Below are 22,425 nucleotides of genomic sequence, written 5' to 3'. Positions count from 1 at the left end.
GCAGTAGGGGGTCTCCACAAGATGTAGAATGCTTTAGATTCCTTTCTAGAAGATTATCATCACACTAGTATTCTACACAAGGCAGTTTCTTGTGCTGGGGTGACTGGCTGCGAAGAGGTTTCCAAAATAATCAAGACACCCATTATAAGGCATAAGGAGGAGAAGGTTCAGATCTCTTTTTAAGACATCTAGATACGTCAGGAGAAACAGCACTGGGCCAGGCTAATTTAAGTAAACATTTTGTTTGCATTGCATCTAAATTATGCCCTTTTGCTCATGGAAGGCTCTTTGATCCAGCAGACCCTTCCTATCAGCAGAACAAGAACTGAGGCAATTGAGGCAATCCCCCCCCCCCCGCCACACACAGAGCTCCTCACACTGTTCCAAGTGGTTCCTCAACCCTCTAGAGCAGGCTGGAGGACTGTGGGGAGGGGCAGGGGAAACAGATTATCTCCTTGATTCCTGTTCTATTGATGGAAGGCCCCAAAAGATTATACAGCCTTCTGTCAGCAGACACACACCAAATGGATACAGCCCTTTGTCTCTGTTGTGTCAGGCTACCTTTTATGACACACATTAATATTTAAGCTGAACTATTTTCACATTTTCCTTTGCTTGTCTAAGTGCTATCCTATACATCTTTACTGGAAGTCCCATTGAGTTCAATGGGGTTTACTACCAGGTAAGTGGGTATAGGACAGCAGTCTAAATTCCTAACAGAAACCCCGTATTCAAAATTTCTTTTTTCTTATGTATCCTTTTCTCTGCATCTACAAACACTTTAACCATTACAATGGCTGAAACATTTAAGCATCAAAACAGCCATATACATATTTGTTACTTCAACATCAAAAAGAAAACAGGCAACAACATTATATAAGGACAAGTACAATTTGCTGCTGAAAGAATTAAAAAATAAATATCTTCTCACTCTACTGCCAACAAAATCCAGTCATTTAGCTAAAAGTTTTAATGCAGTAGTAGAAGTATACTAAGAATAGAAAATTCCATTTGGGTGCACACAGTTGCAAGTGTATTGCAAGTAAGTTACAGCCTTGGCTTTTACCATCTACACCTGTTTCTAATGACTTGACATATTAAATATTAAAAGACCAAGTTGAACTCTATTTAAAAAGCCCAAGCTCCAAAACATGTGAAAGTTTATTATAGTATTGGGATCTTACCCTACGCATGGCTTCCTCCTCCTCTTGACGCTTTTCATAATGTGCAAAGTCATCAAAGATTGAGGTGGTATGCTTGAAAGTAGCAATTATTTTAAGCACTTGCTTGGCTTTTTCTAGGGGTACTTCTTGAGTGTCCCTCGAATTGGTAACTGGTTTGTTGTCATTGTTTTCCAAGCGAATGTGCCGCAGCTGGTTGTTCGGAACGTCTTTAACAAAGATCCATTTAACATCAAACTTCCCCTTCCATTTATCCTGAGACCAGACTCCAGCATATGCATTGTAGTCCACAACAGACTTCATCTCAGCCACTCCGCAGAAGTGTCCACTGCCATTCACACTGAAAAGTAAATACAGTGGGCCTTTTCCATTCAGCGAACGGTATGCAGCATCCAAGCGCTTATTGCCATGCTCAGTACTACACCAGATAGAATACTTAATGGAGCGATGTATATCATCCTCTGAATAGCTTTTGATTATAAACACACGACCATTCTTCAGATTCCAATCAAAGTCTTTGGGATTATAGTTATTTATGGCCTTTAGTTTCTCCAATACCGGGTGTACTTCTACACCAGAAGGGGAAGAGCTAACTGGTATAACACCTATACCATAGTTTTCATTGCCAGCTCCATTGCTTTGATTGAAGCCTACACCCCTATTGCGAGGAGCCACCCAGCGATTTTGCAGCTGCTGCTGCTGCAGCTGATGAGGCTGAGCCTGTTGCTGAGGTCCTTGTGGCTGCTGCGGCTGCTGCTGAGGGAGTTGGCTCTGCACCATTGGAGGTGGCTGAATTAATGGCTGAGGCTGCTGAATTATAGTCTGAGGAGGCAGTACTGGCTGGGTTGGGGGAGCTTTTACCACAGACCCTTTGTCATCCCAAGTTCCAATATTCATGTTGTGTTTTATAGGGGGTGGTGGTACCGCAGGGCCCCCAATTCCCACATTACCTTTAGGCTTAAGTTTTGGCTGAGGCTTTGCAGGCTTCCTAGCGATAGCAGCCCATGAGGTTGGTTTAGGTGCTGAACTGCTAACTGCAGGCACATTATTTGCTGCAATGCTTGTCATACCTGTACTACTCAGAGCTGAACCAACTGTTTTTGTAACTGCGACTGTCATATCACCACCAATTTTCAGTCCAGTCATGCCTTGCTCAATGCTGCTAATGCCAGGCACCTTGCTCAATGTATCACTGCCAAATCCAGCCTGTCCATCGGCTATAGCTCTACCTAGAGAGCTAGGTGGGTATCCATAGCTGCTGCTATAAGCAGAGCTTTGAGTTGATTGTCCCTGAGATCCACTTGTCCCCCAGGTAGAGAAATCTGCATTCCCAGGGAAAAAATTAAATCCATGCTGACCAAGGAATGGAGGGGTGTTTCCTAAAGCCCCAGGTTGACTAAATACACCATCAGGGATGTAGTGGTGTTCACCATTGCTCATCTGTCCGTAAGTTGTCAAGTATGGCATTGGAGGATCTCCTGCTGTCGACCATGCCGCTTCACCCAGAGAGTATGGAAATCCAATGGATGGAGCATAATAACTAGGCATGTATGGGTCTGACATTGGTGGATAGCTATTACTCTGCAAGAAAAAAATATCAGCATAAGAACAATAGTTTAGTGCTACATCTACATTATTTGCCTATAAATCTGCATTTCAGGACATCTGAGGCAAACCTCCAACACAGCTATTTATTTATTTATTGTATTTATATACCACCCCATAGCCATAGATTTATAAGCAAAAAAACTAGTCTTCAAGTGAAGATCTGAAAGACCAACCTTAGTTGTCATCCTAAATCTCACATATTTAAAATTATGGCTGATTAGGTAAAGACCAACGAATTTTAATTAAAGCCTGCATAATTTTAATTACTGTGGCACAATTAAAGGTTCTCCGAACAATTAAGAATCTCTCTTCCATCTCCAAATACGAGATGTTTTTACTTTTTTCCTCTCAGATGACTGCTAAGTCATTTATAATCTCTGGATGCCATTTTATCTCTATAACCAGCTTCCTGTCTTCCCTCTCTCCTACCTTGAACAGCTGATCAAAGCTGTTGGTGCTGACAATGACCATTAGTCCAGCGTGTACACATACTAACATTCTCCTGAGAAGCTTGTCTCTGGTCTATAGATAAGGATCAGTGCATTACTTTTAACGTTGTGTTGCTTGTCAAGCTGTGAATCAGTTCACCATGCAAGGTGGAAAGGAACTTAAGACTGGTATCACCTAGCTTGCTTGGAGCCCAGGGGTGACTAACATGTAGCCCTTCAGATAATGTTGGACTCTCACTGGTCAATGCCCACAGATTATTTTAGTTGCAATGTTATTATAACATTGGAAGGCTATAAGATACCCATCCTTGCTGTTGAAAAGAAGAAATTACGTCTATGAGAGCAAATAAGGACTTCTTATAAGTTAGAAGTGAGTTCCTTTTGCTCCTTTTGCAAGCAGGGTATGTATTTTTGAGGCCATGACAGAGATAACTTCCTAAATCCTTGCTCTGTTTATTCAATCTTGAAACAATGTTTTATTGTCCAATGGTATTTTCCCAGTCATATAAAATAGAAAAGGCAATTATCTGCTCTAGTTATATTTAAGACTTTGTATGGCAGAGTATTTATGTAACCTCTTAAGCGTGCATAAAACTGTGCCCTCCCTTGCCAGTAAACCAAGAGGTCTGAACCCTTCCATTTGCAGAAGGGACCGGAGCCCAGCAAAAGCACCTGCTGAAGGAAGGGGAGATGTGATTTTTGATGAGTCACCCTTTGCAGCTCCCAGCGCCACTTCCCATTGTTCCCAAGCATCTCCCAAACCTCCAGAGCAGTTTTTCAGAGGGATGCTGGGGCAAGGAGAAATTAGAAAATGTCACTTCCGTGCCCCCTTCCTCCAGCATGAGCAGCACCACGCTTATTACAATAGATCCACCCTAACAGATCCACAACTATCTGTGGATCAAAGGACTGCTTGACTAGCAACTGACTGACTGATAGCAAGGCTATCTTCATGAAGAGAAACTGGACTAATAAAACATACAATCTTATCTTTTTTTGCATTTCTTATTCACCAAGCAAATTTGGGTGTACAAAACTGCTGTCAACTGTAGAGAAGCGTGTGCATACTCTGCCTCTCCCATCCTAGTACATAAAAAATGATACATGTATCACCTTCTTGCACTAAAGAATCTCTCCATTTTTCTAAACACCTTGCACAAACACCCCTCAACATACATCTCCCCGAAACGGAAGAGTCCTTGATGGAGTTGACGTTCATGCAAGAATTCAGAAATGGAACAGAAAACCAACCAGCAAACCAATGGATTGGGAGAAATATGAGTGGAATTCCACCTCCTCCTCATCCATGCAACTGCTTATGAGAACAGCAGGCTATACTGGAGAGGGGATCAGATTTGTGTATTTTATCTTGCCACCCTGGAAGCTCTGCCGATGGTTGATAAAAAAAATGTTTTAAATAAATCAGCCCTCTCCATGCAGGTGCAGAAGTGACCTAATGCAAGCAGAAGCAGCCCTTTAGATCCAACCCAAGTTCTTGAAAAATCACTTCATTTCAGCATTAACTGTCTTCAGTTGGAGTTTTCACCAAGTTCAATTAGGAGGCAAGCAATAACTCTTAAGACTTCAGGCACCAGACAATAATCTCAATAATTTCTACCAGGCAATCAAATGGATAATTAACGTCACTTAAATTTGCTCCTGCAGCTAATATTTGCCAGAGAATTCAACACTAATGACAGGACAACCTTTCTCCTAAACTTGAAGAAGCAGTGGTTGGCAGATATCGTTTTGGCAGTTTCACAGTTAAAACTATTGAAACTGCTTGGGAACACACTTCAAAGGTGATGTCACCTGCTATCAGGTGACTGACAGGTGGGTGGCTCTGCCCACCTGTCAAACATGGTCCACAGAACTTGCCACGATAAGGATCTTGGCTTACTGGGCTGCAAAGGTTCCCCAACCCTGATCTATGGGGTTATTTGACAACTGCATGGTCAAGGCACCTGCCCATCCAAGATCAAGGTAGCTGCCGCCCCTTCGCTTCCCAGTCTCTCTTTTACTGCTACAGCGGTGCCGAAAGAGTGTAGGAATATCTTTGGTCACTGCTGCACAGAGGTGCCCGACACCTCCACTGAACATCAGCCGAAGCATGGAGAGGCAAAGGTGGTGACCATAATTTTCACTTAGGTACACAGGCTAGGAAGTGTAGACCCTGTCAATAGTTATCCATCAACACCAATGTCAGTATTGTTTCTGCTAGAGAACTCAAGCACTAGCGTACCACTATGGAAATATTGAATTATTGCATGTGTCGTCTAGCAGCCCCTTGGTAGTCCCTGAATCAGCTTGCCTATGCATCTGTGTGAAGCAGTTCTCTTGCAGTTAAAGGAGGAAACAGTGATACCAACAGTAGCAGCTTGTACTGCCAGTTGGGAACAGAACATTAGTAGTAGTAGTATTAGCAAGCTTAAACAAAGGCTTCAATGATTTTTTCTATCATTTTAATTTCCTCCTTCAGAAAAAAAAATCTAACCAAAGCCACATTTGCCTCACCACAAAAAGGATACTGTAGTATTGGAAAAGGTTCAGAAAAGGGCAACCAAAATGATGAAGGGGCTAGAATAATCCCTTATGTGGAAAGATTACAACATTTTGGACTTTTTAGTTTAGAAAAAAAGAAGAGTAAAGGGGCAGGGGGGACATGATAAGAGTATACATGATTATGCATGGTGTGAAGAAAGTTGATAGAGAGCGGTTTCTTTCTATTGCGTAATACTGAAATCCGGGACCATGCAATTAAGCTGAACTTTGAAAGATTCAGGACAGACAAAATGATGTACTTCTTCACACAACACATAGAACTATGGAATTCCCTCTCACAAGATGCAGTGATTAAAACCAACTTGGATGGTTTTAAAAGAAGATTAGACAAATTCATGGCTATCAATGCCTACTAGCCATGATGACTATGTTCTATCTTCACTGTTGGAGGGAGTATACCTTTGTAATATCAGTTGCTGGAAATTGTAAGTGGGGAGAGTGGTGTTGTGTATATGTCCTGCTGCAGGCTTCCCACAGGCACTGTTTGGCTGCTATGAGAACAGGATGCTGCAGAAGATGAGTCTTTGGTCTGATCCAGTATGGCTCTTATTCTTTAATTTGGGTTTAAATGCAAAATATGCAATTTACAGCTCTAAAATATGTTGCATCTCTTGCTTGAGACATTTAAAACTTGTGGAGCCAAAATTGTACCATCAGCCGAGCCATGATTTTGCATCCAATTCTGTGCACACACAGCAGATATATTTAGTGCAAGATATAGGCCAAGTTCAAGGTTCTGGTTTTGGTGTACAAAGCCCTATACAGCTTGGGACCAGGATACCCGACACCGTCTTACCCCTTATATACCCAGTCGATCACTGTGCTCTGCAGGTGAGGGCCTCGTGCAGATACCATCTTATCAGGAGGTCTGTTCTGCACAACATAGGAAACAGACGTTTAGTGTGGCGGCACCTACCCTGTGGAATTCCCTCTCCTTAAATATTAAGACAGGCGCCATCTCTGTTATCTTTCCAGCGCCTATTGAAGACTTTCCTCTTTCAACAAGCCTTTTAATATTATTACTATCCCAGTCTGCATCTGTGCTGGAATTGCTTTTTAATATGTTCTTAAACTTTCTTTTTTAAAATATTTTTAATCTTAGAAGAGGTTTTGATAGCTATTTAAAGTAACGTTTTTGAAGATGATCTGTTTTAATGTGTTTTGAAGTTTGTTTTTATGATGTTTTAATGTTTTTGGTGGTTTTGTTTGCCACCCTGGGCTCCTGCTGGGAGGAAGGGCGGGATATAAATCAAATAACAACAACAACAACGATGATGTAAGTTCTCTCTAAGTGAAGAACCTAAGCAAAGGAATCTCTTTAATGTTAACTGAATCTAACTCATATATACCCATGTAGTACTGTTTAACAAGTAGATGACATACGAATACTTTGAAAACTTACACTGTTCTGATTCAAAATTATTAAAACAGTTTTATGTTAATTGCTTAAAACAAAGGACTAATCAAGTAAAAAGTGGACCCTGTAGCTTAAAAAAAAAGAAATATTCTTGCAAATACGCACCTGATTTGTCTGGCTACTTAGATATGGCTCAAAATCATCATCATTTACTGCATCCTTTTGATGAATCGAACCGTTTTGCACTGAAACTGAAACACAACTAAAATTAGACACCTTTTAGAAGTACTATGTTTAACTTTATAGTTCTTAAAATGCCTGATGGAAATAAAAATGTTTTACAATCGTAACATTTCTTTGCCAGGCAGCAATACCAGAACATCCTAGAATACAGAAAACAAATAGCAACCAAACTGTTGGTAATCTATGGGTGGTATCTAACTTGCTGTACAGTCATGGTATATCTTCGCTGACGTTTTTGTTGCTGTTTTATTAGGTTTGTTTTATCATTATTATAAAAAATGATATTTTATGTGTCGCACAACTAAATCAATGGAATATTATTATTAAAATTATCTTCAAAATAGACTGATGGAAATCAATGGACTTAATCTAACCTAATTTCTTTGAATTCAATGGATCTTATTCTTAGTAAGCCTTAGTCAGGTATTACCCTATGGATTTCAAAACCATTAAAAAGGTAGATTTGAAAATATGGCATAAAACAAAATGTACCTGCTGGGTAGGCACTTGAGCGTAGTGAGAGGAAGTGGTCAGATTAGACTACTACTATCTATAAGAAGCCTCCCAAGAGAAACAAGAAAAGTGAGAAGAGTACACTTTTTGTCTAGTTGTATGTATTAGAACTGTTGAAGCTCTATGGATTCACATGAAAGCAAAAATGTTAGATTAATTGCTCTGTTCAAATAACTTCAACTAAACACTCTCTCACACAAATCCTCTGCAGGTATACTTAGCTGACACAATTTTCCAATGTAAAAGACTGGGATAGCCAACTATTTTCTTTGCAACCCTAAGGGGATGGAGTAAGTTTAGCACCTCAACAGATGGAAAATTACAGAAAGCAGCCAAAACAATTCTCCATAGTAAATATTGGAACAGTCTAATGGATATAAAGTGCTTGGCTGTTGAAGTGTCACTCACTTATAACACAGCTATATTATAAGATACTAAGTTTGCCACAATGGCTCGCTTAAAAAATGAAATCTGCGGACACCCTTATTAACAGATCTCTATGCTGAATATTCTGTACCATCTACTATACAACACAGTTCTCTACTTGCAAGCAGCAACATTTTACAAATAATCATTTCTGTGAGCCCAGTCTAGCTAAATTCAATCAATCAAAACAGCAAAGTAACGCAGATTAGTTCCATAGATTAATAGGGTGTGGGGATTTTTAAATACATCTATTTCCTACTTGTGTGTTCCTACTGTTCTCTGCAACAGAATCAGTGCATGGGCACAGCTTTCCAGGCAGACATGCACACACAAGCTAGAACTTTGCCTGACATGACCTACTTTTCCAATAATGTAACATTGGAATCTGGTTTTGTTTACAATAGGGTTCTCACCACACCCTACAGAACAATTCTAAGTGGCAATAATGTATTTGCAGTTTTATCTGCAAAAAGCAATAACACTTTTTTATATGTGAGCAGACAGCCTCAAATCTCCATACTGCAGTCAGCCTACCACTTAAACAGAGCCATAATAAATGCAGGCTTCGTCCTTCTTAATGTTAAACAAGACCCAGAGATGTTCTGAGCATTTAAAACATACACTTTGCCCTATAAGTAACTAAAATGGATACAAGAGATTTCAGGTTTCCAATTTCACTCTGCAGACACAAAACCCAGCTGTACTATGCAACTCCAACCAATCACTGAGGTCAAAACAACCACATATGTTAGTAAAAATACAGCAGCTTAAAGTTTCTTTCTCGGGAAAATTATGTCATGCACACACACGGGGTGGGAAATATTGGAAGAATTGCGGAAGGGGACATGGATTCTCCCAGCATTGGGGGGGAAGGGTTATCTTCAGTTCCTTCATACCATATGCAAAGCTTGTGAACTGTAATCTATATTCACTGTGTGTTCACAGAGCTTTGTGGTGGTTTTAATTTTGCTAGAGAAAAACAACCATCTGCCTCATGCATTTCACATGGATTTTCAGGGAGTCAAAGTACCTAATAAAATTTGATTTGTTATGCTGTTTGTATGCGAGTATCATACATAGAAAGAACTCAGGAAACTTCCAAGTTGCACCTGCAAACTGCATCCATACCACTAGGTCACTTACTCAACTTTCAGCTAAAGAACTGCATCCCAATTATGCAGCATCACACCCAGAAGACTGATATGTTCAGCCATACTTCTAGCATAGCTGCACTGTTAGCAGTCTTCTTTGTACAAGGTCTCCCGTTTTCATTTTTAGATTACTTCACTCAGTTACTTAGAAAAATTTGGAGAACCATCTGGAAAAGGCTCAAATTAGCCACTCGCAAAGTACAGCTACCAGTGGGTCTGATTTCCACATCTAAAAATCATAGTTATTCCATATCCAAATTCTGCTTCCTGCTATTTTAATTTCCTTACTCACCCTAATTTCTGAAGGTACAAGAGTGTTTTTCAGTAAGGGAGTCTACCACTTCTGAAACAGTATTCCATATTACGAAAACAACAGACTTCAGCCTATACGCAGAACTGGGCAATAAGCCTCACATTCCCACATGCAGGTCAGTAATCCCAGTTTGCAGCTACTAACCCCATCATTCTGCTTTCTACCTAATCTCAAGTCTACATCCTTTCCTCACTCTCTTCTGTAGTCTTTAGAGCACTGGCTAAAAGTTTTGTCCCTAACCAAAACATTCCCTTAAAGCTACTAGATTCTCAAAGAGAGAGAGAGTTGGGGGGGCACTCTCACATGGAGCAGATAGAAAGCTTTTCCTAGTATCAGCTGTAAAGACCACAGGAAGGCAGTGGACAGGAAAGACCACAACCCAAAAATCCATATTCACGCTGTTTTCCTCCCAACACCTGCTGCAAACATCTACATATTTTTAAAAGCTAACAAGATAACCAGATAATGCAAAATAAGAAAATACAAGATTTTATTTCATCCGTACAATACATTCAGATAGTGAATCTGGCTGCAGAAGTAAGAGGACAGTGGTGAAGGAGGAAACAGACCTTGTGTTCAGCTGTGGCTGTGCAGCTTCTGTATCAGTGCCTAGGCACAGTGGCAGTTTGGATGAGGGTCAACAAACTGAAGCTGAACTCTGGCAAGACAGAGGACCTGTAGGTGGGCTGTTTCCCAAGTCTGGAAATTAGGTATGTTGCTTGTTCTGGATGGGGTTGCACTCCCTCTGAAAGAGCAGGTACCAAGTCTGGGGATGCTCCTGGATCTATAATTGTCACTAGAGGCCCATGTGGCCACAGTGGTGGGGACCACCTTTTAACAGCTTCAGCTGGTATGCCAGCTGCAGCTATTCCTGGCCAAGGAGAATCTTGCTACAGTGACCCAAGCATTTGTATAAAGACTTAACTAATGTAACACACTCTTTGGGTCTACCGTCAATATTAGTCTGGAAGCTGCAGCTAACACAGAATGCATTTGCTAAGTTACTGGTCATGGACTTGTAACTCCACTGTTAAACAGTGGCTGCAAATTTGCAACTGGGACAGGTTTATGGGTTTGGTCTTAACATGCAACTTGGAACCAGATTATCCTAGCAAATGCTGTCTTCTACCAGACCTATCCCATTACAGAGATAACCTATAAAGGCTCTTTTGGTTGTCCTATACCTACAGATTACATTAACCAGGACAAGTGCTTTTTCTGTGGTAGCAGCCACTCTCTGGAATGGGCTGCCCACAGAAATAAGAAATGTGTCAAAAGTGATACAATTCTAGTGCATGATGAAACCTTTTTCCATGGCTTTTGCTGGAAACTGATAGCAGAAGTTATGTGATTTAAAGGATATTTTTACCGTCTGTCTGATTTTATTTCTATTGTATTTGTATTATACTTCATGATACTGTTGTACATTGCCTTGAGTTTCCTGCATAGCAGGTGGTATATAAATATTTAAATAAATAAAATAAAACTGATGGGGAAAATTCCCTTCCATAATGCCTCACTAAAACAACACAGCCTTTTCTCTTGTCGCTTAACTGATAGCATGTTTGAAAGGAGACCAACCCTGTATTGGAAAAGAAACAGAGTCACATACCAGTGATTCTCCTCAAGTAATTAAAGCACACTTTAAAAAGAATTATTAACTCAGCAACAGTTATCTGCCAGCAGAGTGAACTTCTAAATGTACAAACAATCTGCAATAAAATTTATGTTCTTCCCTAAGTGAAGAGATCTACTCCTGAATTGCAGAGTTTAGTTTTAATAATCTCATTATTTGATCTGCAGGAAAACACATGACATATCCACCATTCCTAACAATGTATTTCGAGTACTGTTTTATGTTTCACACATTTCTTTGGAACCAAGAGAATATACCATTAAACTCAAGACATCACTGCCAGTAATTCAAGATCATATTCAGAGAAGTATGTACAATTAAAACTGCAATTCCATCCACACTTACAAAGGAATAACAAAATTTCAAAATTTATAAAAAAGGTAATTGCACCCTATTTTCCTCTATGGAGCTTAGTGATATTTTGCCCTCACAACAACCTTTTGAGGTAAATTAGGGTGCAACACAGGGCCAGTGAGCTTCATTGGTCAGCAGGGATTCCAACCCATTTCCCACATCTAAGCCCAGTGCTCTATTTATTTATTTAATTAATTTGTATCCCGCCCTTCCTCCCAGCAGGAGCCCAGGGCGGCAAACAAGGCACTAAAAACACTTTAAAACATCATAAAAACAAATCTTAAAATACATTAAGGCAAAACAGTGTTAAAAACATTTTAAAAACTTTTTTAAAAAAGGTTAAAAGCATTATTAAAAACATATTAAGCAAATCTGACACAGAGACAGACTGGGATAGCTCTCAACTTAAAAAGCTTGTTGAAAAAGAAAAGTATTTCAAAGGCACTGAAAAGATAGCAGAGACGGTGCCTGCCCAATATTCAAAGGGAGGGAGTTCCACAGGGTAGGTGCTGCCACACTAAAGGTCCGTTTCCTATATTGTACACAACGAACCTCCTGATAAGATGGTATCTCTAGCTGCTGTACTACACAGGCTTTCAACACATTCCTTAAGATTATATAATCTCTTTCCATGGATAAGTTTAAAAAAGGAAATAAAAACACCTACTAGAGATGCCTTAGAATAGCACGATTTGTTTTGTGGCAGGGCCCAATTTAAAGTGCTAGCTTTAACTTTCAAATAACAAGGCAGCTAAGGACTGGTTTACCCAAGGGATCACCTTCTCTCATATATATCTGCCCCTAACCCATGGGATCTTCTTTGGAGGCCCTACTGCAAGAACTGCCGGCAAAGGAAATAATGTGGGTAACAACCAGGAGCAGTCTTTCCAGTAAGTGACATTCATGATGGAATAGCTTTCTCAAAAGGCTCCTTACTGCCAGGTGAACAGGATGACTCCTATAATTGGGGCCTCTCAGTTTTTATATCTGTGCTTTAAACTTGGGGTTGTGGTGAGGTTTGTTCTTGTTTTAGTTATGCTCCTTTTGATGCTATTTCTTATTTTGTATTTAAGCTTTATTTATATTTCTTTATTAGAAACAGTCCCAATAACTTTGTTACGGGTCATAAATAAGTAAGATCACTAAATTCCATAGGCCTTGATTCTAAGTAAACATGCATACCTGAGATACAAGCCTTCGAGTTTAAGGAGGGAGACAAAAAGAGATGTCGACCTGCTAGTTAGAGTTCTTTTCTGGCAAAACAAAATTCAATCAAGGCTCTCTTATTAATATTAATTTGCAATAATGGAAACAAATACATTTTGCAGTGGGGGACATCTAGTTATGCCCACCCGATTACACAACTGAGTTTCCCCTTCTTCCTTTCCCACCCCCTGCACGCTTCCAAAACTCTGCTCCAAAATCTGATTCCCCAATGCTTTAAGACAGATTTTGGTTGCAGGCTGTTGGCTGGGGGGGGGGGAGAGGAAGGGGAATTCCCTTGGGCAGCCAAAATCCATTTGTACAATGTTGGATGTTATCCCCTGACAAGAAATTAACTTCTTCGTTTGTCTTATTAACACTTGCTCTATAGAAAATTAGGCACATGAAAATGTTCTAATTGGGATGTGATGTAAAGCGCACATGTGCAAGATCAATGATCTTAGGAGTTTAATAACTGAGCAGTAATAAAACATTTTGGCGATACTGATCCTAAGAATACAATATAATTTCATTATTTGTTAAGAGCTGATTATGACTAGATAATGTTTAACAAGCTTTACCTCTCACTTCAAACAAAACTAGGTCCTTAACCCATGTATAGCTTATTATATTTTAGCAGCATAGCTATGGACACATTGATATTTTGCAATAAAACTGACAAGAATGTGGCATAAAGCACAGGCTAAAGACTAAAACATGTCAAGATACGTATCTTGTATGTAGAGATAAATGATATCCTCATTTAACTCTATACTCGCTTTTTATCATTCATATGTCACTGTTTCTCATTGCTTGAGAAGCACTCACATTTTGATGACATTACCCATGATCAGTTTAGCACACTGGCTACAAGGCCAACTGAACAACCATTCCTTTAATACTGTCAGCAGAAGCATACTTATTAACTCTTCACATACAGAAACTTCCTTGATGATTTTTCACCATATTATTCTGGGAGGTATTTAACCTTCTGTCTTGGTGATCTTTTATATGTTCATAACATATATTGTTTTTCTTATGTGCTATTTGCTTTTATTGGCATTTTAAAGGTTTTATGTTTTGTTGTCTGATTCAATTTCACTGATTGCAATAGGCCTACTCAGAGTATGACTCTGATACAACACTATATACTTGTCTGAGGTTAAAGCACTTTAACATCATAATACCATACATGACTATGAGTTCAACAGGGCTTATTGTAGGGGAAAACAGGAATGGGATTGCAGGCTGAATTACTCTATGCGATTAAATTAGTTCAGCAACAATATAATATCCCGAAGATCTCCCTCACCTTGTCCTTCCAGTATGCAAACTATCTCATTGTGACGTATGCTAGCATTTGTTAGAGGAAGGGGAATAAATTCTTCTCATCTCTAAACAGATTATCTAGTACTGACAGTGTTGACCAATGTGTGTTTACATGCACATTCATTGCACCAACAAGGTGTACTACATATACATTCCCAAGTATTAGGTGCAAGGGTTTTCCACCCTAAAAAACCATCCTTTTTCCACATATAGGGCCCAGACTGAAAAATAATCCATATACAGAACACAGGCACTGGACTTGGGTGAAAAACATGGGGCAGTCACAAAAATGCAGAGAATGAATAGTTGAGTACTTTGAAAGTTATCAGAAAACAAATCCATTGCTGAATTATCTGACAGAAAAGCATCGAAGTAAACGGAAATGAGAAAGAGTGGCATCCAAATAGCATCCTTTTGCTGATAGATTGTATCGTTTGGCTGCTAACAATTAGTGCAGGAGTGGAAACCTTTGGCCCTCCAGACGTTGTTAGAGTGACAACTCCATTCAGCTCCTGTAAGCATGGCCAATGGCCAGGTATGATGGGCGTTCTAGTTCAGACATATTTGGAAGTCCTAAGGATTCCAAAACCTGAGTTAGCAGAATGGGGAGGGGGGCAATTTTAAGGAATTCTCCCTCCAACCTGCACCTCGTACCCCCCCCATGCCTGCTCCTTAGGGTTTCCCAACCCTCCCAAGCAGATCTAGGAGGGAGCGGATACACCACACTTTCTCCTACCCCATTCTGCTAACGAATATCTTCCATCTGCAGAGGAATACCAATTTGACACCCCCCAATGGCTTCGATCCCTAGATAAACTAACTTAAGGACATTTGTGGAAATCTGTTTAGATTCCAAGGTGATAGTTGTGACAAATCTACTTTTAATATTAAAGGTACTCTAGATGCTCAACCAACATTTCCACTGAAAAGGAACAAAGCAAAAGAGCTGTGTCATTTGATCACCTGATCACTCATGATGCTTGGTTAGCAGGACCAAGGTATTATGGGTAATGTAACATGCTAACATGCTTGGGAAATTCTACTTTATAAGTGCAATAAATTATACACTGTGTTCTTACGTTGGTGTGGTCTCATGAAATTGACTTCTGCACCCGTACAAATTGTCAATGAAACTGTTTACTCCAGAGAAAACATGGAATTCCATTACTGATGACAATGAACCTTAACACAGAAGAAACAACTTACCTTTATTTCCCTGTCCTTTAGGTCTCTGTTAATGATAAAGCAAAAACAAAAAAAAAATTAGAGGAATCAAACATTAAAGCCTATCACAAAGCTCAAATATGTTGATTTAAGAGACACAATAAAGATGATGAGAAATAAAAATGACTGGAGTGGTGCAAGCCTGATACATTCTAACAATTATGTGTATCGGGATTATTGCCAGACTCCAATATTACTGCACATGTTAAGATACCTAGCTATAGTCTATCATTAAGAAGCACAGAACAGAAGAAGAAAGTCATATATTTTAAGTTTGGTAGTCTTAACAGGCAGAATCAGGTGGGTTTTTTTAGAAGCTGAAGGCTTCATGCTACTACGTTCTCTCTTTTTTCAGCAATGTTTTATTGATAACATCAAATCAGTTATAACAAGGTGCTTGTAAGATGCAACAATTATACATAAAAGGACTGCTCCAGTGTGATACTCTATTAAATGTTTCCTTGTCCTGCAACTTAAAAAAGGACACCACACTTCATTGTTGAAGATGATAATAACTGAAGCAAGTGAAGTCCATTAGCCATACTAAGGACTAAACTACATTTCTCTGCCCCCAAATGGTCTTCACCCATTTCTGTTTCCCCCTATTATCACACTAGAGTTTGCAACTGTGACTCTTTAATGACTTCCCCACATTACTCAATACTGAAAGAATGAAGAAAACCCAGTATTAGTATCTTTGGGCTAATGTTAAAACAAGTAATTTCAAAAGTGAGTTTCCAGGTTTGAATAAGGAACTTGTGCAGAAACGTGGACTCCGACTTGCAAGATGTAAACCAATGATCCCCCCCACACACACACCTCAATTTTATGTTCACTAGACACCTCCATTATCAGGTCTCTACTGCACAAATAATGTGCACGCAGAGGGAGGGATAAGCTCAGTAGGGTGAGGCTAAGAGGATCACGACTGGAAAAACACCCTCAGAGAGACAAGAACAATGCTGAAAAAATTTAAAAGGGAAGACCAGAAAAGGGTGAGAGAAGATATAAGCAGACAAGGAGTATCTGCGTAGAAATAAAAGGTAGAGATCACGAAACACGTATAAAGACAGACCATCAATAAATAAAATGTCGTAAAAAGATATAATTTCCCGTACAAGAAACAAGAGGCGGCTGCACGGAGAAAAGGATTGAACACTGTCAGTAAGAAACCCTCCGAGTCCACTTGCGAGGGAAAGCCGAGAGAGCTGGAAGAGAACACAGCGCGATGCTAGGGCGAAAAGTGCTGGAGCCCCCAGAGAAAAAAGGGCCTACTTGTGAAGAGAAGCAATAGGATCGTCTCACGGACTCGGTGGGGAGGCCCCAGGCCGAGCGGCCTCCAGGCCTGCAGAGGGGGCGGGCCTGGGGACAGGGGAGGAGTCCCACGGCCTCGGATGTAGCGGGCGCGGATCCCCGCTATGCCCAGCGAAAGGACGGCGGGACGAGGAGAAAGAGAAGTCCGAACCATCCTCCCACCAAGGCAAGCCAAGACCAGGTGGAGATCTTACCTGGTCGACGCTGGTGGCTGACATTCTTCACGGGGAGCCGCAATCCCCTCACCCCGCTCCGCTTGGGTCGCCTCCTCCGCCTCTTCCTCAAGTCCCCACCACCGCCTTTTTCGCCGCTCTCCCCGCCGCCGTCGCCTGATTGTCTCCGCAGCCCGGGCGCTCCTAGCCTGGTCGATACCTCTGAAAGGAACCAGCTGGACACAGCACGGCTTTCCTTCTCTGCTCCGGGCTCCGCTTTCCCACAATGGCGGACGCGCTCCGGATCCTACTTCCGCTCCACGGCACTCTGACCTTCCGCTCTTCCCCCCTCCTCCGCTGACGACATCGCAGCCGACCTTTCCCTTTCCGTCTCATATCACGTGGATATATTTTTTTAAAAAAACGGCTATCCGCACCCGTGCGCGCGCGTACTAGCCAGAGCCGCCTTAAATGTCCCGTATGTAATAGGCACCGCAAATAGCGAGAGGGCGCGCGTGCAATTTCGGTTGATTAGGGTGGAGAAAGAGGAAGTGATGTCAGCATTTTCAGAGGTTGGCTTTAGAGCTATAGGAACCTGAAAGAGAAAGGTATGTGTGATTTTCTGCGGTAAGCTGTTCGAGGAAACGCTGTACGAGGAAATGTCTGTAGATTTCAACTTCGTCGTACGGTGTTCCTGTGGTGGGTATAAGAGAATGTGTCCTTTTGCGGGGTCCGTTGGGGGCTTTGCGTGGTAAAAAAGGGCTTGAGGCTGCTCTAGGGTGGTTGAGCCCTATAGAAAGTACGGTGAGTGTCACGGAGGAGGGGAGAGCGAACTGCTTCCTGAGAGGCTGCCATTACATGGGTGGGTGTTCGTGACAGGTAGGCCTTGGCTGTAGCCTTCAGAGGGCTCTTTCCTCAATAGGCCCGTTCCCTTCCGTGGAGCTGCTTTAAAAGTTAGCGACTAAAGCGGGGACGGAAAGGAGAACGTATCTTTAAAAGGTAAGGCACGGTTGACATGGAAAAGGTGAAGGGTGTGCTTTGGTGCGCGTAAAGGACCTGTGCAAGCGGAGAGCGATGTGGCTTGAAAGTCACAACGTTATAGGTAGGAACCATTGTGGTTTAGTGGTTACAGTGTTGGATTAAGGTCTGGGAGTCCAGGGTTCGAATCTCCACTCGACCATTCTAAACAAAGAAGTGTGTTCTATTGAGTGTTTAACGTTTCCCCTCCCCATGCTTCAGGTGCCAAGCAATCCCTAGCTTTTCTTCCAATGTTGAACCTGGGACTATGGCAATGGGCTCCTGCTGGTCTGGTCCCTATTGCGAGGTGGCATTTGTGTATTGATTTATAAATGAAATCATTTGTATGCCAGCCTTCTGAGCACAGCCCACCCAAGGCAGCACACAACAGCCTTTACTCAGGAGGTATACATTGTGCTAGGTACTTAATGGTACCTAGTTCCTCAGGTGGTGGCATCTTGCTGATAACTTCCATTTCCATTTTATCTAGTTTTACACAATTCTTGGAGATGACATGGCCCATATATTTGATTGACAGTATCAAATTAGGTACTGTTTCTGTTACTTATTGAACTTCTCACCTTCATGATGAGCTCTAGCCAGCATTTACTTTTCAATAGCATCTGGCCTCTTTTGTAGCTGCTGCAGTGATCATGTCATCTGCTTTGATATGTACTCCCACAGCATTGCTTATGATTTTTTTTTTTTTTTTTTTTTTTGCTGAAACGTGTAACTTGCAGACTTGATGATAAACTGGCATCTATATGTTAATTTCTCATACAGGAGAAGCCATTTCAGCAGAGTTTTGTTCATTCTTTGTCCAGTGTCACCTGCCAGTATCTCCTCTAGAACTGCAAATAGTTTATTTCTCACCAGGTTTCTTTGCACTTCATCAGTGTGGTGATGGAGTAGTGCTGTCTTTTAATGGCTCTGTTTAGATCTCCTTGGTCAAGCAAAATCTAAGGGAGATGTATTTTCTCTTTCTTCAGTTTCCATGCTGTTGACTCGGTGAGCTTGATCACAATGACTTGTGTAGCCTCAAGCTTTTGTAGAGTAGCTTTTAGTTTTTCTAGGAGTGCACATGGCATTTTTCTGTATGCACTGATCACTGGGGATACAAATAGGTCCAAATAGATGCATGCTAGAAATTCTCCCAGGATTTTTAATCTGAATATAGCTTGAGGAAGACATGTTTACTGGAGGGTGCTTGTATTACAACCACAAGAACTCACTTGATGAAGTTCAGGGTGATACAGATTGCCAAATTATGTGATGTAGAATTTGAGATGTAGTTCATTAAGTCCAATTGTGTAGGGAACTATTAATGCATGCTTTTGTTTAATGGCACTTCCAAAATGTGCTTGATCTACACATCTTGGCAAAACCATTGGTTCCAATACAGTTATAATATGTAACGCCTTATGCTGGGCATGCTCTCGGCTTGAGAGCACATCAACAACATCTGCAGTTATTTTCTGTACTGCACTGCCTTTTTTTTGCTTTAGCCGGGTCCTCCTTAGGTGTAAGCTCTATGTGCATTTTCTGTTCAAACATGGCATATATTTCTACTTGATACAGACCAATAGCCATTGCTTGCTTGTGTGTGGGCTCCTACTAATACTCTTTTTCACCCATCAAGCTTGTACTGCCAAAACTGATACTTCTCAGAATCGGAATATTTTCTTGGTTCAATATCTGAATGCTCTTTTGGCTCCTTCAAGGGTTTATTTGCAGGATATGTTTAGGATCTTTTTGTGTTTCCAATGCCCTATCTCTAATAATGGAATGTGAGCAATTTTAAATTCTTCAGGCTGAGGCTTTGATGGCTGTTGGGTAAATCTGAAGCTTCTCCTCGCTTTCTCCAGGTTGTCTGTTAACCATAATTCTGTTAGTGGCTTAAATTTCTCCATATCTTACTATATGAACCTACCCGTCCACTTTGTTCAGTATCTAAAGCCCTCCTCTGGGTACCAACTCATCAGGAAGGCCGGAGGATTGTTGTTAGATCTAGGGCCTTTTCTGTGTTGGCCCCCAAACTCTGGAACAGCTTACCTGAGGAGATATGCCTGGCGCCTACGGTACTTTCTTTTAGGCGCCAGGTTAAGACCTGGCTATACTCCCAGGCAGTTTAATGTTTAATGTTTTCATGTTTAACGTTGTTAGTTAACTTGCTGTTATGTGTTATTGATTTTATTATACTATTGTATTTTAATCCTGTTTGTACACCGCCCAGAGAGCTATTAGCTATGGGCGGTCTAAAAATGAAACGAAATAAATAAATAAATAAATAATATAGTCAGTACTGCATGCAGGCTTTCTCCTTTGGTTGCCGCTAGCTCAGCCAGAAATACGATGCTTATATTTTGTTATTTTTTATCAGGAAATGTAACAAGAGGAGAAGAAAAATGAAAGGATTATTAAAAAAATAATAATAAACCACCATCAGCCCACATGAAGAGTACAATAACCAGTAATACATTCATTATTAAACAATACATTACGTTAAACATATAATTTAATATAAGCCTTCCAGATGTCCAAATAGGTATCCACACAAAATTGATGTCTATAAGAAATATATTCAAATGTAGCCAGGATGGTGATATCCTCACTGATAGATGGTGGGTGTTTATCCTTCCAGGTTTGAAATATAAGCAACCATAAGAACTTGCAAAGTCCACTTTTGTTGTCCTGTTAATCCCCATACTACAGGAATATAATTTTAACATATATCTGAAAATATCAAGGATTTCACGAATACAAGATTGATATGGATCACAACTATAGACCAAAAAGAATATGTCTCTGGGCAAGCCCACATCATAAGCCTCAACTAGGCATTTTCAGTGTTACATCTCCAACATCTCTGTGTATTGGACAGTGCCTTGCTATACAGACCTTGTGGAGTCCAGTATATCCAAAATATTAATTTGTGCTGGATCAATCTCAAAATCAAATCTAAAGAATCATTCTGTATAGATTCTAAAGCAATTTCCCATTGTTTAGGCTGTATATGTTCTAATTCCCTATTCCACACCTCTCTAAGTGCCTGTTTCTGACACTATATAATCTTGTTTTATTTGTCCCTTGAAGGGGGATGCCTACTCATGTAGTTCAGCTCTGAGTCTGTTCTCAGAGTCAGGAATTGGGCAGATGGCACAAAGGTCTTAACAGAACAGCAACCTCTGTTCCAGCTACAACACAGCTTAGCTAAGGCAGGGGTGAACAATACGAGAGAGACATATCCAGAGAGTCAGGAGGAATGGAAAGTTTACTTCTTAAAGATACATTCACATATTATAGTGTTGGTAAAATTCTGTGTTTTGTGGCTTGTCACTTGGAAATTTGTATAAGTGCAGGGGAGTTGGGGTTCATGTGTCAGGATTTCACACACATTTCTTTTATTCCTAGGATACTAGTTTGAGAGTTTGGCCTCTTCTGCCTCTACATACCATGAGCCCAACTGATACCAAGCGTTGTGGGGCCAAGCGCAGGAAGAACAAGAGGAATGGTGGCCTTGGCTTAGCAAGTCTAGCAGGTGCCCTCGAGATCAAGCCTTCAGAGCCTGCTTCTTCAACCACTGCTTCCTCCTCTTCATCCCCATCCACTTCTGCTGTGGCCTCCTTGCAAATGGCTGCCATTGCACCCATTTCTAGCACTGGAAACGATCTGGCAGCAACTGCCACAGCCACACCCTTGATTTCCAGTGAAAGAATGGACAAGACAGAGATGCCCAAAAAGCATTGTGGAGGAACAATTAATTCTAGACAAACTCGCAAGCAAACTAGAACTGCTGCTTCAGCAGCTGAAGCAGCTTCACAGGTAGAGCCAATCGACCTTGAAGAAAGTGCTTATGAAGAAGTAGTAGACCTTACTTGTGAGTCTTCAGAACCAATAGTTGTTGATTTGACACACAATGATTCTGTTGTGATTGTTGAAGAAAATGTTTGTCGGCGAAGAAATAGAGAATTACGAAGCCAACAACAGCCTGACAGCTGTGTATTAAGTAGTGATGATGATGAAGCAAGAGATAACGATGTTGTGTTGACTGGTACGTTGCCCAGAGAATTGGAATTACTGGAAGATGGAATTTCAAGTTCACGACGTTCAGGTACTGTGAGTTGTCCAATTTGCATGGATGGCTACTCTGAGATTGTACAGAGTGGAAGGCTCATTGTATCAACAAAGTGTGGTCATGTCTTCTGTAGTCAGTGCCTCCGTGATTCTCTAAGAAATGCTAATTCTTGCCCAACTTGTAGGAAGAAACTTGGTTACAAACAGTATCATCCAATTTATATATGAAACTTTAGATTCTTCTCTGAAGGATCTGAATTGAACTTCTGTGGATAACTCATAAATGTATACCTCTGCAAATAAAGGATTTCAGATCACA

General features: G+C 40.8%; 2 protein-coding genes across 6 annotated transcripts in view; one reads left to right on the top strand and one right to left on the bottom strand.

Annotated features, from left to right (window-relative positions):
- Positions 1-17,412, bottom strand: part of YTHDF3 (YTH N6-methyladenosine RNA binding protein F3) — a 26,762-nt gene extending 9,350 nt beyond the window's left edge. Inside the window, exons 1-6 of one of the 3 annotated variants that reach the window (XM_061599987.1) lie at positions 17,058-17,412; positions 15,532-15,556; positions 12,976-13,046; positions 7,323-7,408; positions 6,597-6,673; positions 1,185-2,762 (exon numbers count right to left, since the gene is read on the bottom strand). In XM_061599987.1, coding sequence (XP_061455971.1) covers positions 1,185-2,744 — 1,560 coding nt within the window. In that variant the 5' untranslated portion in view covers positions 2,745-2,762; positions 6,597-6,673; positions 7,323-7,408; ... (1 more) ...; positions 15,532-15,556; positions 17,058-17,412. The remainder of the gene's footprint in view (positions 1-1,184; positions 2,763-6,596; positions 6,674-7,322; positions 7,409-12,975; positions 13,047-15,531; positions 15,557-17,057) is intronic. The other 2 variants (XM_061599978.1, XM_061599969.1) reach the window with 2 other exon arrangements.
- On the top strand, positions 16,998-22,425 carry LOC133371939 (E3 ubiquitin-protein ligase RNF4-like). Of its 3 annotated transcripts, none has more exons than XM_061599997.1 (2): positions 16,998-17,623; positions 21,444-22,425. In XM_061599997.1, exon 2 carries the CDS (start codon positions 21,486-21,488, stop codon positions 22,332-22,334), a length of 849 nt encoding a protein of 282 aa, XP_061455981.1. In that variant the 5' UTR covers positions 16,998-17,623; positions 21,444-21,485; the 3' UTR covers positions 22,335-22,425. The 3 variants fall into 3 exon arrangements, with proteins under 3 accessions (XP_061455981.1, XP_061455990.1, XP_061455999.1); XM_061600006.1 differs by lacking the exon at positions 16,998-17,623 and adding an exon at positions 17,630-17,714; XM_061600015.1 differs by lacking the exon at positions 16,998-17,623 and adding an exon at positions 17,883-18,014.

Source organism: Rhineura floridana, chromosome 1, assembly GCF_030035675.1.
Source record: "Rhineura floridana isolate rRhiFlo1 chromosome 1, rRhiFlo1.hap2, whole genome shotgun sequence".
Lineage (NCBI taxonomy): Eukaryota > Metazoa > Chordata > Lepidosauria > Squamata > Rhineuridae > Rhineura > Rhineura floridana.
The sequence above is the reverse complement of the archived record's forward strand: the minus strand, read 5'-3'. Positions and strand labels throughout refer to the sequence as shown.

Excerpts from the sequence above, each read along its gene's own strand:
- LOC133371939 (XM_061599997.1), top strand. The coding sequence starts at position 21,486 with ATGAGCCCAACTGATACCAAGCGTTGTGGGGCCAAGCGCAGGAAGAAC.